Raw genomic sequence first — 16,654 nt, 5'->3', positions numbered from 1 at the left:
CCCACCCACCCCAGGGGGGTCCCCAGAGTCGGGGGTGGGGGAGGGGGACCCCAGCCCCTGGTTACCTTCCAGCACCAGCCTGATGTGCGCCCGGATCTTGGCCCCGTCCCGCGTCAAGGGATTCGCTGAGCCTGGGGAGAAGGGGCGTGGCCTGAGGAGGGGTGGAGTCTCCTTTATTTGGAGGGGCGGAGCATCCCTCTGGGTGTGGCATGGGTAGGCTGGGGGGCAGGGTCACCCTTATTTGGTCATGGGTGTCTTATGGGGGTGGGGAGGTGGAGCTTAAGATGGAGGGGGCCTAGCGGGGGCAAAGCTTGCCCAGGGCTCAGGGGCGGGGCCTGCTCGAGGGGGCGTGGCTTGGGAGGAATGGGCGTGGTTCGCGAATAGGGCGTGACCTGTGGAGGGGGCGTGGCCTATGCCAGGAGCCTCACGTCGCCAATCCCGTAACTGGGGGCGGGGTTGTTGTGTTAAGGGGTGTGGCTTTCTCAGAGGGGCGTGGCTTTCTGGGGGCAGGGCCTAGGGGGCGGGGCTTCTGCTGGGAGTCTCCCTCCAGCCACTCCGGCTGGGTGCAGGGCAGCCTGCTGTGGAGGGAGGGTGGGACCTTTTCTTATGGGCGTGGCCATGGCGTGGGGGGCGTGGCTATGCCTTGAAGGGGCGTGTCCAAGCCCGGGGTGGGCGTGTCTTACCGGTCGAGGAGGCGGCTGCGGCGTCGAGGTGGCGCAAGGCCTCGGGCACGGTCAGCTCGGCGAAGAACCCGTAGCCCAGGCCACGAAAACTCGCTGTGGGGAGGGGCTGGGGGGACGGGGGACACACACGGGGTCATGGGGAGAATCGGGGGGCCCCTGGGGTCCGTTTTGGGGGGTCAAAGGGGAGTTTGGGGGTCCAGGGGAGGTCCTGAGGGGGGTATTGGGGTCCCAGGGGGGATATTTGGGGTTCAAGGGGGCGTCTGGGGGGGCTATGGGGTCCATTTGGGGGTCACAGGGGGGTTTGGGGGTCCGGGGGGGTCCCAAGGGGGGTATTGGGGTCCCAGGGGGAATATTTGGGTTCAGGGGGGGTCTGGGGGGCTATGGGGTCCATTTGGGGTCACAGGGGGGTTTGGGGGTCCGGGGGGGGTCCCAAGGGGGGTATTGGGGTCCCAGGGGGGATATTTGGGGTTCAAGGGGGGGTGGGGGGGCTATGGGGGTCTTTGAGTGGGAATTTGGGGAGTTTTAAGGGTGTTTTGGGGTGCTGGGGGTGGTGGGTTGGGGGTCCAGGATGTTTTTGGGTGTTTGGGGGGGTGACAGGAGGTTTTTGGGTACACCCCCCCCCCAAACTCACACTTCCGCGGTGACGAAGAAGTTGCAGCCGAGGTCGACCTGGGTGCGCAGGGGGGCGGCCGCCTCCTGGGGGGGGCCCTCAGCACCCCCAAATCCCCCCGAGACCCCCAAACCCACCCCGGGACCCCCAAATCCCCCCAGGGACCCCCAAACCCACCCCCAGGGACCCCCAAATCCCCCAGGGACCCCCAAATCCACCCCGGGATCCCCAAATCCACCCCGAGACCCCCAAACCCACCCCCAGGAACCCCCAAATCCCCCCAGAGACCCCCAAACCCACCCCCAGGGACCCCAAATCCCCCCAGAGACCCCAAACCCACCCCCAGGGACCCCCAAATCCCCCCAGGGACCCACAAACCCACCCCGGGACCCCCAAATCCACCCGGGGACCCCCAAATCCACCCCGGGATCCCCAAACCCCCCAGAGACACCCAAATCCCACCCAGGGACCCTCAAACACACCCAGGGACCCCAAACCCACCCAGGGACCCCCAAATCCACCCCGGGATCCCCAAATCCCCCCAGGGACCCCAAATCCCACCCAGGGACCCCCAAACCCACCCAGGAACCCCCAAATCCCCCCAGGGACCCCCAAATCCCACCCAGGGACCCCCAAATCCACCCCGGGATCCCCAAATCCCCCAGGGACCCCCAAACCCACCCTGGGACCCCCAAATCCACCCCGGGATCCCCAAATCCCCCCAGGGACCCCCAAATCCCCCCCAGGGAGCCCCATTCCCCCCAACTCCCCCCAGAACCCCCAAATCCCCCCAATTCCCCCCCAGGGACCCCCAATCCCTTCCATATTACCCCCAAATCGCACTCCCCCCCGTCCCTCCATATCCCTCCAAACCCTGCCCCAAAGCCCACCCACTAGTCCCCGCCCCTCAGGCCCCGCCCCCGGCGGCCACGCCCACCTGGAGGCGGGTCAGGGCGGTGCGGAGCTGCAGCACCTGGGCCTGCTGCTCGAAGACGCCGTCGCGCTGCTCCTGCACCCGCCTGCGGGGGGCGTGGTTGGGGTGGGCGGGGCCGGGGGCGGGGCCTAAGGGGGTGGGGGCTCCCGGGGGTGGGGCCGGTATGTGTGGGGACAACGGAGGGGGCGTGGTCAGACAGGGGCGGGGTCAGAGAGGGGCAAAGATCAGGGAGGGATGTGGTCAAGAAGGGGGTGGGGTTAGAGCGTGGGGCGTGGCTTGGGGAAAGGGGCGTGGTTAGAGCAAGGGGCGTGGCTCAGGAAGGACATGGTCAGAAAGGGGCGGGGTTGGAGAAGGGGCATGGCTCAGGAAGGGGCGGGTTAGAGCAGGGGTGTGGCTGGGGAAGGGGCGTGGTGAGAAATGGGCGGGGTTAGGACACCGGTGCAGTTTGGAGGCGTGGTCTAGAAAGGGGGCGGGGTTACATCCTGGGCGTGGTTTGGGAATGGGTAAGGTTAGAGCTGGGGGCGTGGTTTGAGGAATGGGGCAGGGTCAGGAAAGGGGCGTGGCTCTAGAATGGGGCGTGGTCAGAAATGGGACGTGGCTCTAGAGGTGGTTTGGGTCGGGAAGGGGGCGTGGTCTGTAAAGAGGGCGGGGCTGGAGCGCGGGGGGCGTGGCCCAAACGCGTGGGGGGGGGGTGTATTCCCTGGGAAAGGGGGCGTGGCGAGGAGGAGGTGAGTGACGTGTGTGGGCGTGGCCAGGCCGCGGGGGCGGGGTCAGAGCAGCCGCGGGGCACGTGGCGGGAACGTCGGCCCGGTCCGGCCCGGCGGGGGGGGGGCGTGGTCAGGGGGCGTGTCGAGGGGGCGTGTCGCGCTGACGTCACCCACCGGAGGTCTCGGCGCAGCACGTCGCTGACGAACGCCTCGTAGCGCTGCGCCTTCCCCGCCGCCGCCATCGCCGACGTGACGTCATCACGCCGCGACGCCACGCCCCGTCCCCTTACGGCCGCCGGCCCGTGACGTCATCGCCGGGCGACGCGACGCGCGCGCCGAAGGGGAACGGCGGCGGCTTCCGGGTGTAGGGGCGGGATTTACCCCCCCCATTCCATAGGGACCCCCGGGCTCTATAGGGTGCACAGAGCCCCCCCCCATTCTATAGGGACCCCCGGGCTCTATAGGGTGCATAGAGCCCCCCCCCATTCTATAGGGACCCCCGGGCTCTATAGGGTGCATACAGCCCCCCCCCATTCCATAGGGACCCCCGGGCTCTATAGGGTGCACAGAGCCCCCCCCCATTCTATGGGGACCCCGGGCTCTATAGGGTGCATACAGCCCCCCCATTCTATAGGGACCCCCGGGCTCTATAGGGTGCACAGAGCCCCCCCCCATTCTATGGGGACCCCCGGGCTCTATAGGGTGCACAGAGCCCCCCCCCATTCTATACGGACCCCCGGGCTCTATAGGGTGCACAGAGCCCCCCCCCCATTCTATAGGGACCCCCGGGCTCTATAGGGTGCACAGAGCCCCCCCCCATTCTATAGGGACCCCGGGCTCTATAGGGTGCATAGAGCCCCCCCCATTCTATAGGGACCCCGGGCTCTATAGGGTGCATAGAGCCCCCCCCCATTCAATAGGGACCCCGGGCTCTATAGGGTGCACAGAGCCCCCCCCCATTCTATAGGGACCCCCGGGCTCTATAGGGTGCATACAGCCCCCCCCCATTCCATAGGGACCCCGGGCTCTATAGGGTGCACAGAGCCCCCCCCCATTCTATGGGGACCCCCGGGCTCTATAGGGTGCATACAGCCCCCCCCATTCTATAGGGACCCCCGGGCTCTATAGGGTGCACAGAGCCCCCCCCATTCTATACGGACCCCCGGGCTCTATAGGGTGCACAGAGCCCCCCCCATTCTATAGGGACCCCCGGGCTCTATAGGGTGCACAGAGCCCCCCCCATTCTATAGGGACCCCGGGCTCTATAGGGTGCATAGAGCCCCCCCCCATTCTATAGGGACCCCGGGCTCTATAGGGTGCATAGAGCCCCCCCCCATTCTATAGGGACCCCCGGGCTCTATAGGGTGCACAGAGCCCCCCCCCCATTCCATAGGGACCCCCGGGCTCTATAGGGTGCATACAGCCCCCCCCCATTCTATAGGGACCCCCGGGCTCTATAGGGTGCACAGAGCCCCCCCCCATTCTATAGGGACCCCCGGGCTCTATAGGGTGCATAGAACCCCCCCCATTCCATAGGGACCCCCGGTCTCTATAGGGTACATACAGCCCCCCCCCATTCTATAGGGACCCCCGGGCTCTATAGGGTGCATAGAGCCCCCCCCCCATTCCATAGGGACCCCCGGGCTCTATAGGGTGCACAGAGCCCCCCCCATTCTATAGGGACCCCCGGGCTCTATAGGGTGCACAGAGCCCCCCCCATTCTATGGGGACCCCCGGGCTCTATAGGGTGCATACAGCCCCCCCCCATTCTATAGGGACCCCCGGGCTCTATAGGGTGCACAGAGCCCCCCCCCATTCTATACGGACCCCCGGGCTCTATAGGGTGCACAGAGCCCCCCCCCATTCTATAGGGACCCCCGGGCTCTATAGGGTGCACAGAGCCCCCCCCATTCCATAGGGACCCCCGGGCTCTATAGGGTGCATACAGCCCCCCCCATTCTATAGGGACCCCCGGGCTCTATAGGGTGCACAGAGCCCCCCCCATTCTATAGGGACCCCCGGGCTCTATAGGGTGCATAGAACCCCCCCCATTCCATAGGGACCCCCGGGCTCTATAGGGTGCACAGAGCCCCCCCCCATTCTATAGGGACCCCCGGGCTCTATAGGGTACATACAGCCCCCCCCCATTCCATAGGGACCCCCGGGCTCTATAGGGTGCATAGAGCCCCCCCCCATTCTATAGGGACCCCCGGGCTCTATAGGGTGCATACAGCCCCCCCCCATTCTATGGGGACCCCCGGGCTCTATAGGGTACACAGAGCCCCCCCCCCATTCTATAGGGACCCCAGGCTCTATAGGGTGCATACAGCCCCCCCCCATTCTATAGGGACCCCCGGGCTCTATAGGGTGCATACAGCCCCCCCCATTCTATAGGGACCCCCGGGCTCTATAGGGTGCATACAGCCCCCCCCCCATTCTATAGGGACCCCCGGGCTCTATAGGGTGCATACAGCCCCCCCCCATTCCATAGGGACCCCCGGGCTCTATAGGGTGCATACAGCCCCCCCCATTCTATAGGGACCCCCGGGCTCTATAGGGTGCATACAGCCCCCCCCATCTATAGGGACCCCGGGCTCTATAGGGTGCATACAGCCCCCCCATTCTATAGGGACCCCCGGGCTCTATAGGGTGCATACAGCCCCCTCCCATTCTATAGGGACCCCCGGGCTCTATAGGGTGCATACAGCCCCCCCCCCGCAGTGACGCGGCAGCAGCAGCTCAGGGCTTTATTGCCCCGCCCCAGAGGGACACGAGTGGGCGGGGCCAAGCAGGAAGAGAGGCGTGGCAAAGCGCGATGGGGAGGCGTGTCTTCACGGGGGGGGCGTGGCTTCCTCGGAGGCGGAGCTTCCACCACGTACAGTCAGCAAGGGCGGGGCGGAGCTTGCGGGGATACAGAGAGCTGAGGGGGGGGGTGGGAGGGGTCCCGGGTGCCTGGCCACGCCCACTTGGGGGTGCCAGGCGCCTGGGCCACGCCCACTTGGGGGGTGCAGGGGGTCTGGCCACGCCCACTTGGGGGTCCCGAAGTGGGGGGGGGGGAGCCCCCCATTAATCGGCGAAGAGGCTGGCGAAGCTCTGCCGCAGGGAGCGGATGCTCTCAGCCCCTCCCTGCTCGGGGGCGGGGCTACGGGGGAGGGGCGTGGTCAAAGGGAGGAGCCACTCCCTCTGGCTCCACCCACACGCCACACCCCCCCCTCAGGCCCCGCCCCAACTTACCTGGGGGGTGGGACGGAGCCGGGTTTGGGTGCCAGGGTTGGTTTGGGGGCGAGGGGGCGGGGCTTGGGGGCGGGGCTGGCGCGTGGTGGGTGTGGCCTGAGGGCCGGGAGGGCGGGGCTGAGCGGCGGTGGGTGGAGTTTGGGGCGCGGCTGGGGAGAGGTGGCCGGGCCTGCGGGGCGGGGCTGAGGGGAGGTGGGCGGGGCTTGAGGGCGGGGCTGAGGGGAGGTGGGTGGGGCTTGCGGGCGGGGCGGGGGGAAGTGGGCGGGGCTTGAGGGCGCGGCTGCATCCCGGTGGGGGGAGTTTGGGGACGGGCTGCCCCCCGGAGGGCGGGGCTGGGGGCGGGCTGTGCGGCAGGAGGCGGGGGTTTGAGGGCGGGGCTGCGGGCTTGGGGGGCGGGGTTGGGACATAGATGGAGAGAGCGGGGGGCGGGGCTGCGGGGAGGTGGGCGGGGCTTGGGGGCGGGGCTGCGGGGAAGTGGGTGTGGCTTGAGGGCGTTGTTGCGCGGCAGTGGGGTGGGGTCTGGGGGCGGGGCTGCGGGCGCGGCTGGGCGGGGCCTCGCGGCTGGGCGGGGCCAGGAGAGGCGGGGCGGGGTGTGGCCCCACCTCCCGGTGGGCGGGGGTTGCCCCTGCGGAGGAGGGCGGGGCTGGGTGGGGCCAGACGGCGGCGGAGCCCTGTGGGTGGAGAGAAAGGCGTCGGTGGGCGGGGCCAGGAGGGGGCGGGGCCAAGGGGGGGGGGGCTCATTTTGGGGACAATCAGCCAGTTTGGGGGGTCTCCGGGTAAGGGGGGGGCCCCCAATTATTCAAAGGGGCGTTTGGGGCCGGTTCCCAAATTTCGAGGGGGGGGTCCCATAAATTGGGGGGGGGGGGGTGCCCATATTTTGGGGGGGGCACCCTCAAATTTTTTGGGGGTCCCCCATTATTTTGGGGGTTCCATATTTAGGGGTTGAGGTTTGGGGGGACCCCTGGTTGTTGTTTTTTTTTGGGGGGGGGGGCGATGTATTTTGGGAGGTTTTTCTCCAATTTGGGGGGGGGGGTCCCTGGGTTTGGGGGGACACACCCCCCCCCCCAGATTTTGGGGGTTCCTGTGAATTTTTGGGGTGTTTTGGGGGGGTGTCACTCACCCTGGGGTGGGGGGCGCTGCTGCGGGGGGGTCCCTGGCCGGGGGGACCCCGATGTTGGTGTCATCTGTGGGGCAGAAAGATGGGGGGGGGGGGGGGGGGGGCGTGTCATGACCACCGTGGGAGCCCCCCCAAAAACATAGGGAGCTCCTCTAGGTCTTGGGGGGCTCCTGGAGGACTTGGGGGGCTCAAGGGGATCTTGGAGGACTTGGGGGGCTCCTGGAGGACTTGGGGGGCTCAAGGGGATCTTGGGGGACTTGGGGGGCTCCTGGAGGACTTGGGGGGCTCAAGGGGATCTTGGAGGACTTGGGGGGCTCAAGAGGATCTTGGGGGGCTCCTGGAGGACTTGGGGGGCTCAAGGGGATCTTGGAGGACTTGGGGGGCTCAAGAGGATCTTGGGGGGCTCCTGGAGGACTTGGGGGGCTCAAGGGGATCTTGGGGGACTTGGGGGGCTCCTGGAGGACTTGGGAGGCTCAAGGGGATCTTGGAGGACTTGGGGGGCTCCTGGAGGACTTGGGGGGCTCAAGGGGATCTTGGGGGACTTGGGGGGCTCCTGGAGGACTTGGGGGGCTCAAGGGGATCTTGGGGGACTTGGGGGGCTCCTGGAGGACTTGGGGGGATCCTGGAGGACTTGGGGGGCTCAAGGGGATCTTGGAGGACTTGGGGGGCTCAAGAGGATCTTGGGGGGCTCCTGGAGGACTTGGGGGGGCTCAAGGGATCTTGGAGGACTTGGGGGTCTCCTGGAGGACTTGGGGGGATCCTGGCAGATTTGGGGGGTTCAGGGGGGGTCCTATAGGTCTTGGGGGGCTCCTTGAGGACTTGGGAGGCTCAAGGGGATCTTGGAGGACTTGGGGGGCTCCTGGAGGACTTGGGGGGCTCAAGGGGATCTTGGAGGACTTGGGGGGCTCCTGGAGGACTTGGGGGGCTCAAGGGGATCTTGGAGGACTTGGGGGGGCTCCTGGAGGACTTGGGGGGCTCAAGGGGATCTTGGGGGACTTGGGGGGCTCCTGGAGGACTTGGGGGGATCCTGGAGGACTTGGGGGGCCTCAAGGGATCTTGGAGGACTTGGGGGTCTCCTGGAGGACTTGGGGGGATCCTGGCAGATTTGGGGGGTTCAGGGGGTGTCCTATAGGTCTTGGGGGCTCCTGGAGGACTTGGGGGCTCAAGGGGATCTTGGGGGACTTGGGGGGCTCCTGGAGGACTTGGGAGGCTCAAGAGGATCTTGGAGGACTTGGGGGGCTCCTGGAGGACTTGGGGGGCTCAAGGGATCTTGGAGGACTTGGGGGGCTCCTGGAGGACTTGGGGGGCTCAAGGGGATCTTGGGGGACTTGGGGGGCTCCTGGAGGACTTGGGGGGATCCTGGAGGACTTGGGGGGCTCAAGGGATCTTGGAGGACTTGGGGGTCTCCTGGAGGACTTGGGGGGATCCTGGCAGATTTGGGGGGTTCAGGGGTGTCCTATAGGTCTTGGGGGGCTCCTGGAGGACTTGGGGGGCTCAAGGGGATCTTGGGGGACTTGGGGGGCTCCTGGAGGACTTGGGAGGCTCAAGAGGATCTTGGAGGACTTGGGGGGCTCCTGGAGGACTTGGGGGGCTCAAGGGGATCTTGGGGGACTTGGGGGGCTCCTGGAGGACTTGGGGGGCTCAAGGGGATCTTGGGGGACTTGGGGGGCTCCTGGAGGACTTGGGGGGCTCAAGGGGATCTTGGAGGACTTGGGGGGCTCCTGGAGGACTTGGGGGGCTCAAGGGGATCTTGGAGGACTTGGGGGCTCCTGGAGGACTTGGGTGCTCAGGGGCGGTCCCAGAAGTCTTGGGGGGCTCCTGAAGGCCTGGGAGATGGGGGACTCTAATTGGGGGGTTACGGGGGGGGGGGTGTGTTACCTGTGGGCGTGGCCTGGCAGGGGAGGGGCTCCGTGGGCGGGGCAGCTCCGCCCTCATGCGCCCCAACACCAGCTCCACGATCCGGGCCCGATCCTCGGCCGCGCCCGGGCCCACCAGCGGCATCCAGGAGCCCAGCACCTGCAGGGGGGGACCCCAAAGGGTTTTGGGGGGTCCCCAGAGGTTATGGGGGTCCCCAAAGAGTTTTAGGGGGGCTCCAAGGGATTTGGGGGGACCTCAGTGGTTTTGGGGGAACCCAAAAGAGTTTTGGGGGGTCCCCAGAGGTTTATGGGGGGACCCCAAAAGTTTTAGGGGGCTCCAAGGGATTTGGGGGGACCTCAGTGGTTTTGGGGGACCCCAAAGAGTTTTGGGGGGTCCCCAGAGGTTTATGGGGGGACCCCAAAAGTTTTAGGGGGGCTCCAAGGGATTTGGGGGGACCTCAGTGGTTTTGGGGGGACCCCAAAGAGTTTTGGGGGGGTCCCCAGAGGTTTATGGGGGGACCCCGAAAGTTTTAGGGGGGCTCCAAGGGATTTGGGGGGACCTCAGTGGTTTTGGGGGACCCCAAAGGGTTTTGGGGGGGTCCCCAGAGGTTATGGGGGGACCCCGAAAGTTTTAGGGGGGCTCCAAGGGATTTGGGGGGACCTCAGTGGTTTTGGGGGGACCCCAAAGAGTTTTGGGGGGGTCCCCAGAGGTTATGGGGGTCCCCAAAGAGTTTTAGGGGGGCTCCAAGGGATTTGGGGGGACCTCAGTGGTTTTGGGGGAACCCCAAAGAGTTTTGGGGGGGTCCCCAGAGGTTTATGGGGGGACCCCGAAAGTTTTAGGGGGGCTCCAAGGGATTTGGGGGGACCTCAGTGGTTTTGCGGGGACCCCAAAGGGTTTTGGGGGGGTCCCCAGAGGTTATGGGGGACCCCGAAAGTTTTAGGGGGGCTCCAAGGGATTTTGAGGTGGCCCAAAGGGGGTTTGGGGGGTCCAAGGGGGTTTGGGGGGGTCTCCAGAGGTTATGGGGGTCCCCAAGAGTTTTAGGGGGGCTCCAAGGGGTTATGGAGGGACCCACCAGAGTTTTGGGGGGCCCCAAGCGGTTTTTGGGGGGAACCTCAAGGGGTTTAGGGGGTCCCCCAAGTCATTTTGGGGCACCCCAGCGGGTTTTTTTTTGGGGGGGGCCCCCCAAGGTGTTTTTGGGGGGGTGCCCAGAAGCTTTTTTGGGGGGGGGGGAGGACTCAGCGGTTTTGGGGGGTCCCAATGGGTTTTTTGGGGGCCCCCAGGGGTTTTGGGGGACCCCAAAGGGTTTTGGGGACCCCCCAGGGCGGTTTTTTGGGGGGGGGGGGGTACCTGGACGATGTGCTCCCGCCCGTCGGGCCCCCGCAGCGCCTCCACCCCGCAGATGTCGACGCCCCCGAAGAGGCGGGCGCAGGCGTCGACCCACCCGCGGTGCCTGGAGGGGCGGGGCCTGTTTAGCCACGCCCCCTCCTTCTTGGCCACACCCCTTCCTGCATGAAAACACCCCCCACCCCCCCTTGGGATCCACCCATACCGGGGGGGCACTGGGAGGGATTGGGGGACACTGGGAGGGCACTGGGTGGGCACTGGGTGGGATTGGGGGGCACTGGGTGGGCACTGGGAGGGACTGGGAGGGTTTGGGGGACACTGGGTGGGCACTGGGAGGGACTGGGAGGGATTGGGGGGGCACTGGGTGGGCACTGGGTGGACACTGGGAGGGATTGGGGGACACTGGGAGGGACTGGGAAGGTTTGGGGGACACTGGGTGGGCACTGGGTGGGATTGGGGGGCACTGGGAGGGATTGGGGGGCACTGGGTGGGCACTGGGAGGGACTGGGAGGGTTTGGGGGACACTGGGTGGGCACTGGGAGGGACTGGGAAGGTTTGGGGGACACTGGGTGGGCACTGGGTGGGATTGGGGGGCACTGGGTGGGGACTGGGAGGGATTGGGGGGCACTGGGTGGGCACTGGGAGGGACTGGGAGGGTTTGGGGGACACTGGGTGGGCACTGGGAGGGACTGGGAAGGTTTGGGGGACACTGGGTGGGCACTGGGTGGGATTGGGGGGCACTGGGTGGGGACTGGGAGGGATTTGGGGGACACTGGGTGGGCAATGGGTGGGCACTGGGAGGGACTGGGAGGGATTGGGGGACACTGGGTGGGCACTGGGAGGGACTGGGAGGGTTTGGGGGACACTGGGTGGGCACTGGGAGGGACTGGGAAGGTTTGGGGGACACTGGGTGGGCACTGGGTGGGATTGGGGGGCACTGGGTGGGGACTGGGAGGGATTGGGGGGCACTGGGTGGGCACTGGGAGGGACTGGGAGGGTTTGGGGGACACTGGGTGGGCACTGGGAGGGACTGGGAAGGTTTGGGGGACACTGGGTGGGCACTGGGTGGGATTGGGGGGCACTGGGTGGGGACTGGGAGGGATTGGGGGACACTGGGTGGGCACTGGGAGGGACTGGGAGGGTTTGGGGGACACTGGGTGGGCACTGGGAGGGACTGGGAAGGTTTGGGGGACACTGGGTGGGCACTGGGTGGGATTGGGGGGCACTGGGTGGGGACTGGGAGGATTGGGGGACACTGGGTGGGCAATGGGTGGGCACTGGGAGGGACTGGGAGGGATTGGGGGACACTGGGTGGGCACTGGGAGGGACTGGGAGGGTTTGGGGGACACTGGGTGGGCACTGGGAGGGACTGGGAAGGTTTGGGGGACACTGGGTGGGCACTGGGTGGGATTGGGGGGCACTGGGTGGGGACTGGGAGGGATTGGGGGGCACTGGGTGGGCACTGGGAGGGACTGGGAGGGTTTGGGGGACACTGGGTGGGCACTGGGAGGGACTGGGAAGGTTTGGGGGACACTGGGTGGGCACTGGGTGGGATTGGGGGGCACTGGGTGGGGACTGGGAGGGATTGGGGGACACTGGGTGGGCAATGGGTGGGCACTGGGAGGGACTGGGAGGGATTGGGGGACACTGGGTGGGCACTGGGAGGGACTGGGGGGCAGTGGGAGAGGACTTGGAAGTACTGGGAGGTGACTGGAGGGCACTGGGAGAGGACTGGGAGAGACTGGGGGGCGCTGGGTGGGTACTTGGGGGGACTGGGAGGCACTGGGAGACACTGGGCAGGACTGGGGGACATTGGGAGGGCACTGGGTGGGCACTGGGAGGGACTGGAAGGGATTGGGGGACACTGGGAGGGCACTGGGAGGGACTGGGGGACATTGGGAGGGCACTGGGGGACACTGGAGGGCACTGGGAGGGAATGGGCTGTACTGGTAGATGACTGGGGAGCACTGGGATGGGATTGAGATGTAACTGGGAGCACTGGGATAAGACTGCGGGTAACTGGGAGGTAACTGGGGGTCACTGGGAATAACTGGGAGAAGTGGGAGGGGGCTGGGAGGTAACTGGGAGGTCACTGGGGGTAACTGGGAGGTCACTGGGAGGTCACTGGGAGGTAACTGGGAGGTCACTGGGGGTAACTGGGAGGTCACTGGGGGTAACTGGAAGGTCACTGGGAGGTCACTGGGAGGTAACTGGGAGGTCACTGGAGGTCACTGGGGGTAACTGGGAGGTCACTGGGAGGTCACTGGGAGGTCACTGGGAGGTCACTGGGAGGTCACTGGGGGTAACTGGGAGGTCACTGGGAGGTAACTGGGAGGTAACTGGGAGGTCACTGGGGGTAACTGGGAGGTCACTGGGAGGTCACTGGGAGGTCACTGGTCCCTTTACTCAGCCACGCCCCCTCAAAAATCCCCACTCATGTAGCCCCGCCCCCCTCCACAGGCCCCTCCCCTTTCCCCATAGCCCCATGCTGTAGCCCCACCCCCTCGCGGGACACACCCCTCCCACAAGGCCACGCCCCTTCCCTCGAGCTCCACCCCTTCCCCAAAGCCCCGCCCCTTCCCCTAGAGCCCCATTTACCCGTGACCACACCCCTTTGAGGGAACCCCTCCCCGTGACCACGCCCCCTTGGGGGGACTCCCCTCCCCGTGACCACGCCCACCGGGGGCCAAGCCCCGCCCCTCCCTCTCACCGGGCGCTGACGGGCAGCGGCTCCAGCTGAGGCCCCTCCCCCGGGGCGTCCCCGGCCACCAGCGGCCACCTGGGGGGGCAGAGGGGGCGGGGGGGTCAGGGGGACCCCCGGGGACCCCCCACCTGTCCCCGCGTCCCCCCCCGTGTCCCGCAGCCCCCCAACAGCCCCCCCGTGTCCCCCCCATCACCCCCACGTCCCCTCGGTGTCCCCCAATGTCCCCCCATGTCCCCCCAGTTCCCCCAATGTCCCCCCAGTGCCCCCCAATATCCCCCCCAGTTCCCCCAATGTCCCCCCAGTTCCCCCCAATGTCCCCCCAGTTCCCCCCAATGTCCCCCCCAGTTCCCCCCAATGTCCCCCCCAGTGCCCCCCAATGTCCTGCCCAGTTCCCCCAATGTCCCCCCAGTGCCCCCCAATATCCCCCCCAGTGCCCCCCAATGTCCCGCCCAGTTCCCCCAATGTCCCCCCAGTTCCCCCAATATCCCCCCAGTGCCCCCCAATATCCCCCCCAGTGCCCCCCAATATCCCCCCCAGTTCCCCCAGTGTCCCCCCAGTGCCCCCCAATATCCCCCCAGTGCCCCCCAATATCCCCCCCAGTTCCCCCAGTGTCCCCCCAGTGCCCCCCAATATCCCCCCCAGTTCCCCCAGTGTCCCCCCAGTGCCCCCCAATATCCCCCCAGTTCCCCCAATATCCCCCCCAGTGCCCCCAATATCCCCCCCAGTTCCCCCAGTGTCCCCCCAGTGCCCCCCAATATCCCCCCCAGTTCCCCCAGTGTCCCCCCAGTTCCCCCAGTGCCCCCGCGCCCCCCGGCCCCCCCTCACCGCAGGGCCCTGTACTCCTCCCCGATGCGCTGCACCCAGAGGCGCTGGCCCCCCCCCGGCCCCCCCTGGACCAGGGCCCCCGCCCGGGCCCCGCCCATGGCCCCCGCCACCGCCCCCAGCGCCTCCGGGGTCCCCACGCGCACCTGCGGGGGGCGGAGACAACGTTAGACACGCCCACCCGGCCCCACCCAACCAGGACACACCCACCCCTTCAACATACCCCCCCCCCACCCCCCCACACCCACCCCCCGCCAAAATGGCCCCTCCGGGGGATCATGTGACCCCCGGGGGGCGGGGAAATGGCGTGGCCACGCCCCATGCGGCCACACCCCTTTATAGGCACACGCCATAGCCCCCCCCGCAAGAGGGTGGGGTCACTATGAGGCCACGCCCCTATGTAATGACTCCTCCGCTAAGCCCTGCCCACAGGCCACGCCCACACGCGCCATCCCCCCCTTAGCCACGCCCCCATTCGAGCCCATGTTCCCCGGTGTGGGCGGGGTCACGCTGAGACCACGCCTCGGGGAGGAGGGGCCTCAGCGTGGGTGCCATTAAGCCCCGCCCACCTCTGCCCATAAGCCACGCCCACCCTCTTAGCCACACCCCCAATTCGAGCCCATAGGCCCCCCCACAAGTGTGGGTGGAGTCATGATGAGGTCACGCCCCCATCACACCCAGCAAGCCCCGCCCACCTTAGCCAGCAGGCCACTCCCCCCAAAGGCCACGCCCTCAGGATGTGTCAATCACCAGGGAGGGATGGAGGGGTGGGGCATGGGGGAAGGGGTGGGGTTTGGGGTGGGTGTGGCCAGAGAGGGGGCGGGGCCTCACCTTGCCCACCCCATCGGGGGCGGGGCTGAGCGTCACCGTCATGGGGAAGGTGGGGGCCGTCAGCTGGGGGAGCCCCAGTTACACCAGTGCTCCCAGTTACCCCCAGTTACCCCCCAGTTACCCCCTGGTTAGTGCTCCCAGTTACCCCCAGTTACCTCCCGTCACCCCCAAATTACCCCCAGCCCCCTCCCAGTGCTCCCAGTTACCCCCCAGTTACCCCCCGGTTACCCCCAGCCCCCACCAGTGCTCCCAGTTACCCCCAGTTACCTCCTGTTACCCCCCAGTTACCCCCAGACCCTCCCAGTGCTCCCGTTACCCCCAGTTACCTCCCACTTACCCCAGCCCCCTCCCAGTGCTCCCAATTAGTCCCAGTAACCCCCAGTTACCCCCAGTTACCTCCCAGTGCTCCCAGTTAACCTCCACTTACCCCAGACCCTCCCAGTGCTCCCAGTTATTCCCAGTGACCCCCACAGTTACCTCCCACTTACCCCCAGCACCCTCCCAGTGCTCCCAGTTACCTCCCAAACCCATCCCAGTGCTCCCCAGTCATCTCCCAGTACAACCCAGTCTCTCTCAGTCCCTCCCAGTGTCCCCCAGTACCTCCCAGTCCCTCCCAGTGCCCTCCCAGTACTCACCAGTCCGCGGGGCCGGTTACAGAAGCGCTGGGGGACCAGGGGAAAGGCCTCGGGGCCCAGTTCCCGCTGCAGTCGCGCCAACTGGGCAAACTGGGAGCACTGGGAATGTCAAGGGGGCGCACGACAGCCCTGCCCAGCACTCCCAGTCTGCCCCCGTATCCCTCCCAGTGCCTCCCAGTCTGTTCCCAGTCTCCCCAGTTACCTCATAGTCGCCTTCAAGTGTCCCCTTAGTCCCCTCCCAGTGACCCCTGTCACATCCCAGTGCTCCCAGTTACCCCAGTTACCTCCCAGTTGCCCCCTACTGCACTCCCAGTACAACCCAGTTCCCTCCCAGTACCCCCCCCAAACCCTCCTACTCCCCCCGTTCCCTCCCAGTGACACCAGTTGCCCCCTGTGCCCTCCAGTCACCTCCCGGTGCCCCCAGTCCCCTCCAAGTGCCTCCCAGTGACCCCCAGTGCCCCCCAGTCCCCTCCAGTGCCCTCCCAGTGCCCTCCAGTCCCCATCCAACCCCTCCCAGTGCCTCCAACCCCTCCCAGTCTCCTCCTAGTGCCCTCCCAGTGCCCTCCCAGTGCCCTCCCAACCCCTTCCAGTCCCCTCCCAGTACCTCCCAGTGCCTCCCAACCCCTGCCAGTCCCCTCCCAGTGCCCTCCAGTACCTCCCAGTGCCCCCCAGTTTCCTCCCAGTGCCCTCCAGTCCCCTCCCAAGCCCTCCCAGTGCCTCCCAGTGCCCTCCAGTCCTCTCCCAACCCCTTCCAATGCCCTCCCAGTGCCTCCCAACCCCTCCCAGTGCCCTCCCAGTGCCCTCCCATTACCTCCCAGTTCCACCCAGTGCCCTCCCAACCCCTCCCAGTGCCCCCCAGTGCCCTCCAGTCCCCTCTTAGTTCCCCCCAGTTCCTCCCAGTGCCCTCCAGTCCCCTCCCAAGCCCTCCCAGTGCCTCCCAACCCCTCCCAGTGCCCTCCCAGTGCCCTCCCATTACCTCCCAGTTCCACCCAGTGCCCTCCCAACCCCTCCCAGTGCCCCCAGTGCCCTCCAGTCCCCTCTTAGTTCCCCCAGTTTCCTCCCAGTGCCCTCCAGTCCCCATCCAACTCCTCCCAGTGCCTCCCAACCCCTCCCAATACCCTCCCAGTGCCCTCCCAGTGCCCCCCAGTCCCTCCCAGTGCCCCACGCACCAGGCAG

The 16,654-nt window shown here is 67.0% G+C and overlaps 2 protein-coding genes across 2 annotated transcripts in view; both read right to left on the bottom strand.

Annotated features, from left to right (window-relative positions):
- UXT (ubiquitously expressed prefoldin like chaperone) overlaps positions 1 to 3,231 on the bottom strand; it is a 3,976-nt gene extending 745 nt beyond the window's left edge. Inside the window, 7 exon segments of the mRNA XM_074931090.1 lie at positions 66 to 117; positions 119 to 151; positions 703 to 764; positions 767 to 789; positions 1,315 to 1,379; positions 2,231 to 2,312; positions 3,109 to 3,231. Of these exon segments, the coding sequence (XP_074787191.1) occupies positions 66 to 117; positions 119 to 151; positions 703 to 764; positions 767 to 789; positions 1,315 to 1,379; positions 2,231 to 2,312; positions 3,109 to 3,176 (385 nt within the window). The 5' untranslated portion in view covers positions 3,177 to 3,231.
- A 2,431-nt stretch (positions 3,232 to 5,662) lies between these two features.
- Positions 5,663 to 16,653, bottom strand: LOC141973020 (uncharacterized). The gene is made up of 10 exons (XM_074931111.1): positions 16,648 to 16,653; positions 15,479 to 15,568; positions 14,844 to 14,906; positions 14,016 to 14,158; positions 13,197 to 13,265; positions 10,490 to 10,592; positions 9,164 to 9,301; positions 7,289 to 7,352; positions 6,169 to 6,840; positions 5,663 to 6,076 (listed from the first exon to the last, which is right to left on the bottom strand). The coding sequence occupies exons 3-10, from the start codon at positions 14,883 to 14,885 to the stop codon at positions 5,766 to 5,768; spliced, it is 1,542 nt and encodes a 513-aa protein (XP_074787212.1). The 5' UTR covers positions 14,886 to 14,906; positions 15,479 to 15,568; positions 16,648 to 16,653; the 3' UTR covers positions 5,663 to 5,765.
- Between the last annotated feature and the right edge of the window lies 1 nt (position 16,654).

The sequence above is a fragment of the Athene noctua genome, chromosome 39 (genome assembly GCF_965140245.1).
Source record: "Athene noctua chromosome 39, bAthNoc1.hap1.1, whole genome shotgun sequence".
In the NCBI taxonomy this organism is placed as follows: Eukaryota; Metazoa; Chordata; class Aves; order Strigiformes; family Strigidae; genus Athene; species Athene noctua.
Note: the sequence above shows the minus strand (reverse complement) of the source record. Positions and strands in the feature narration are given on the sequence as shown.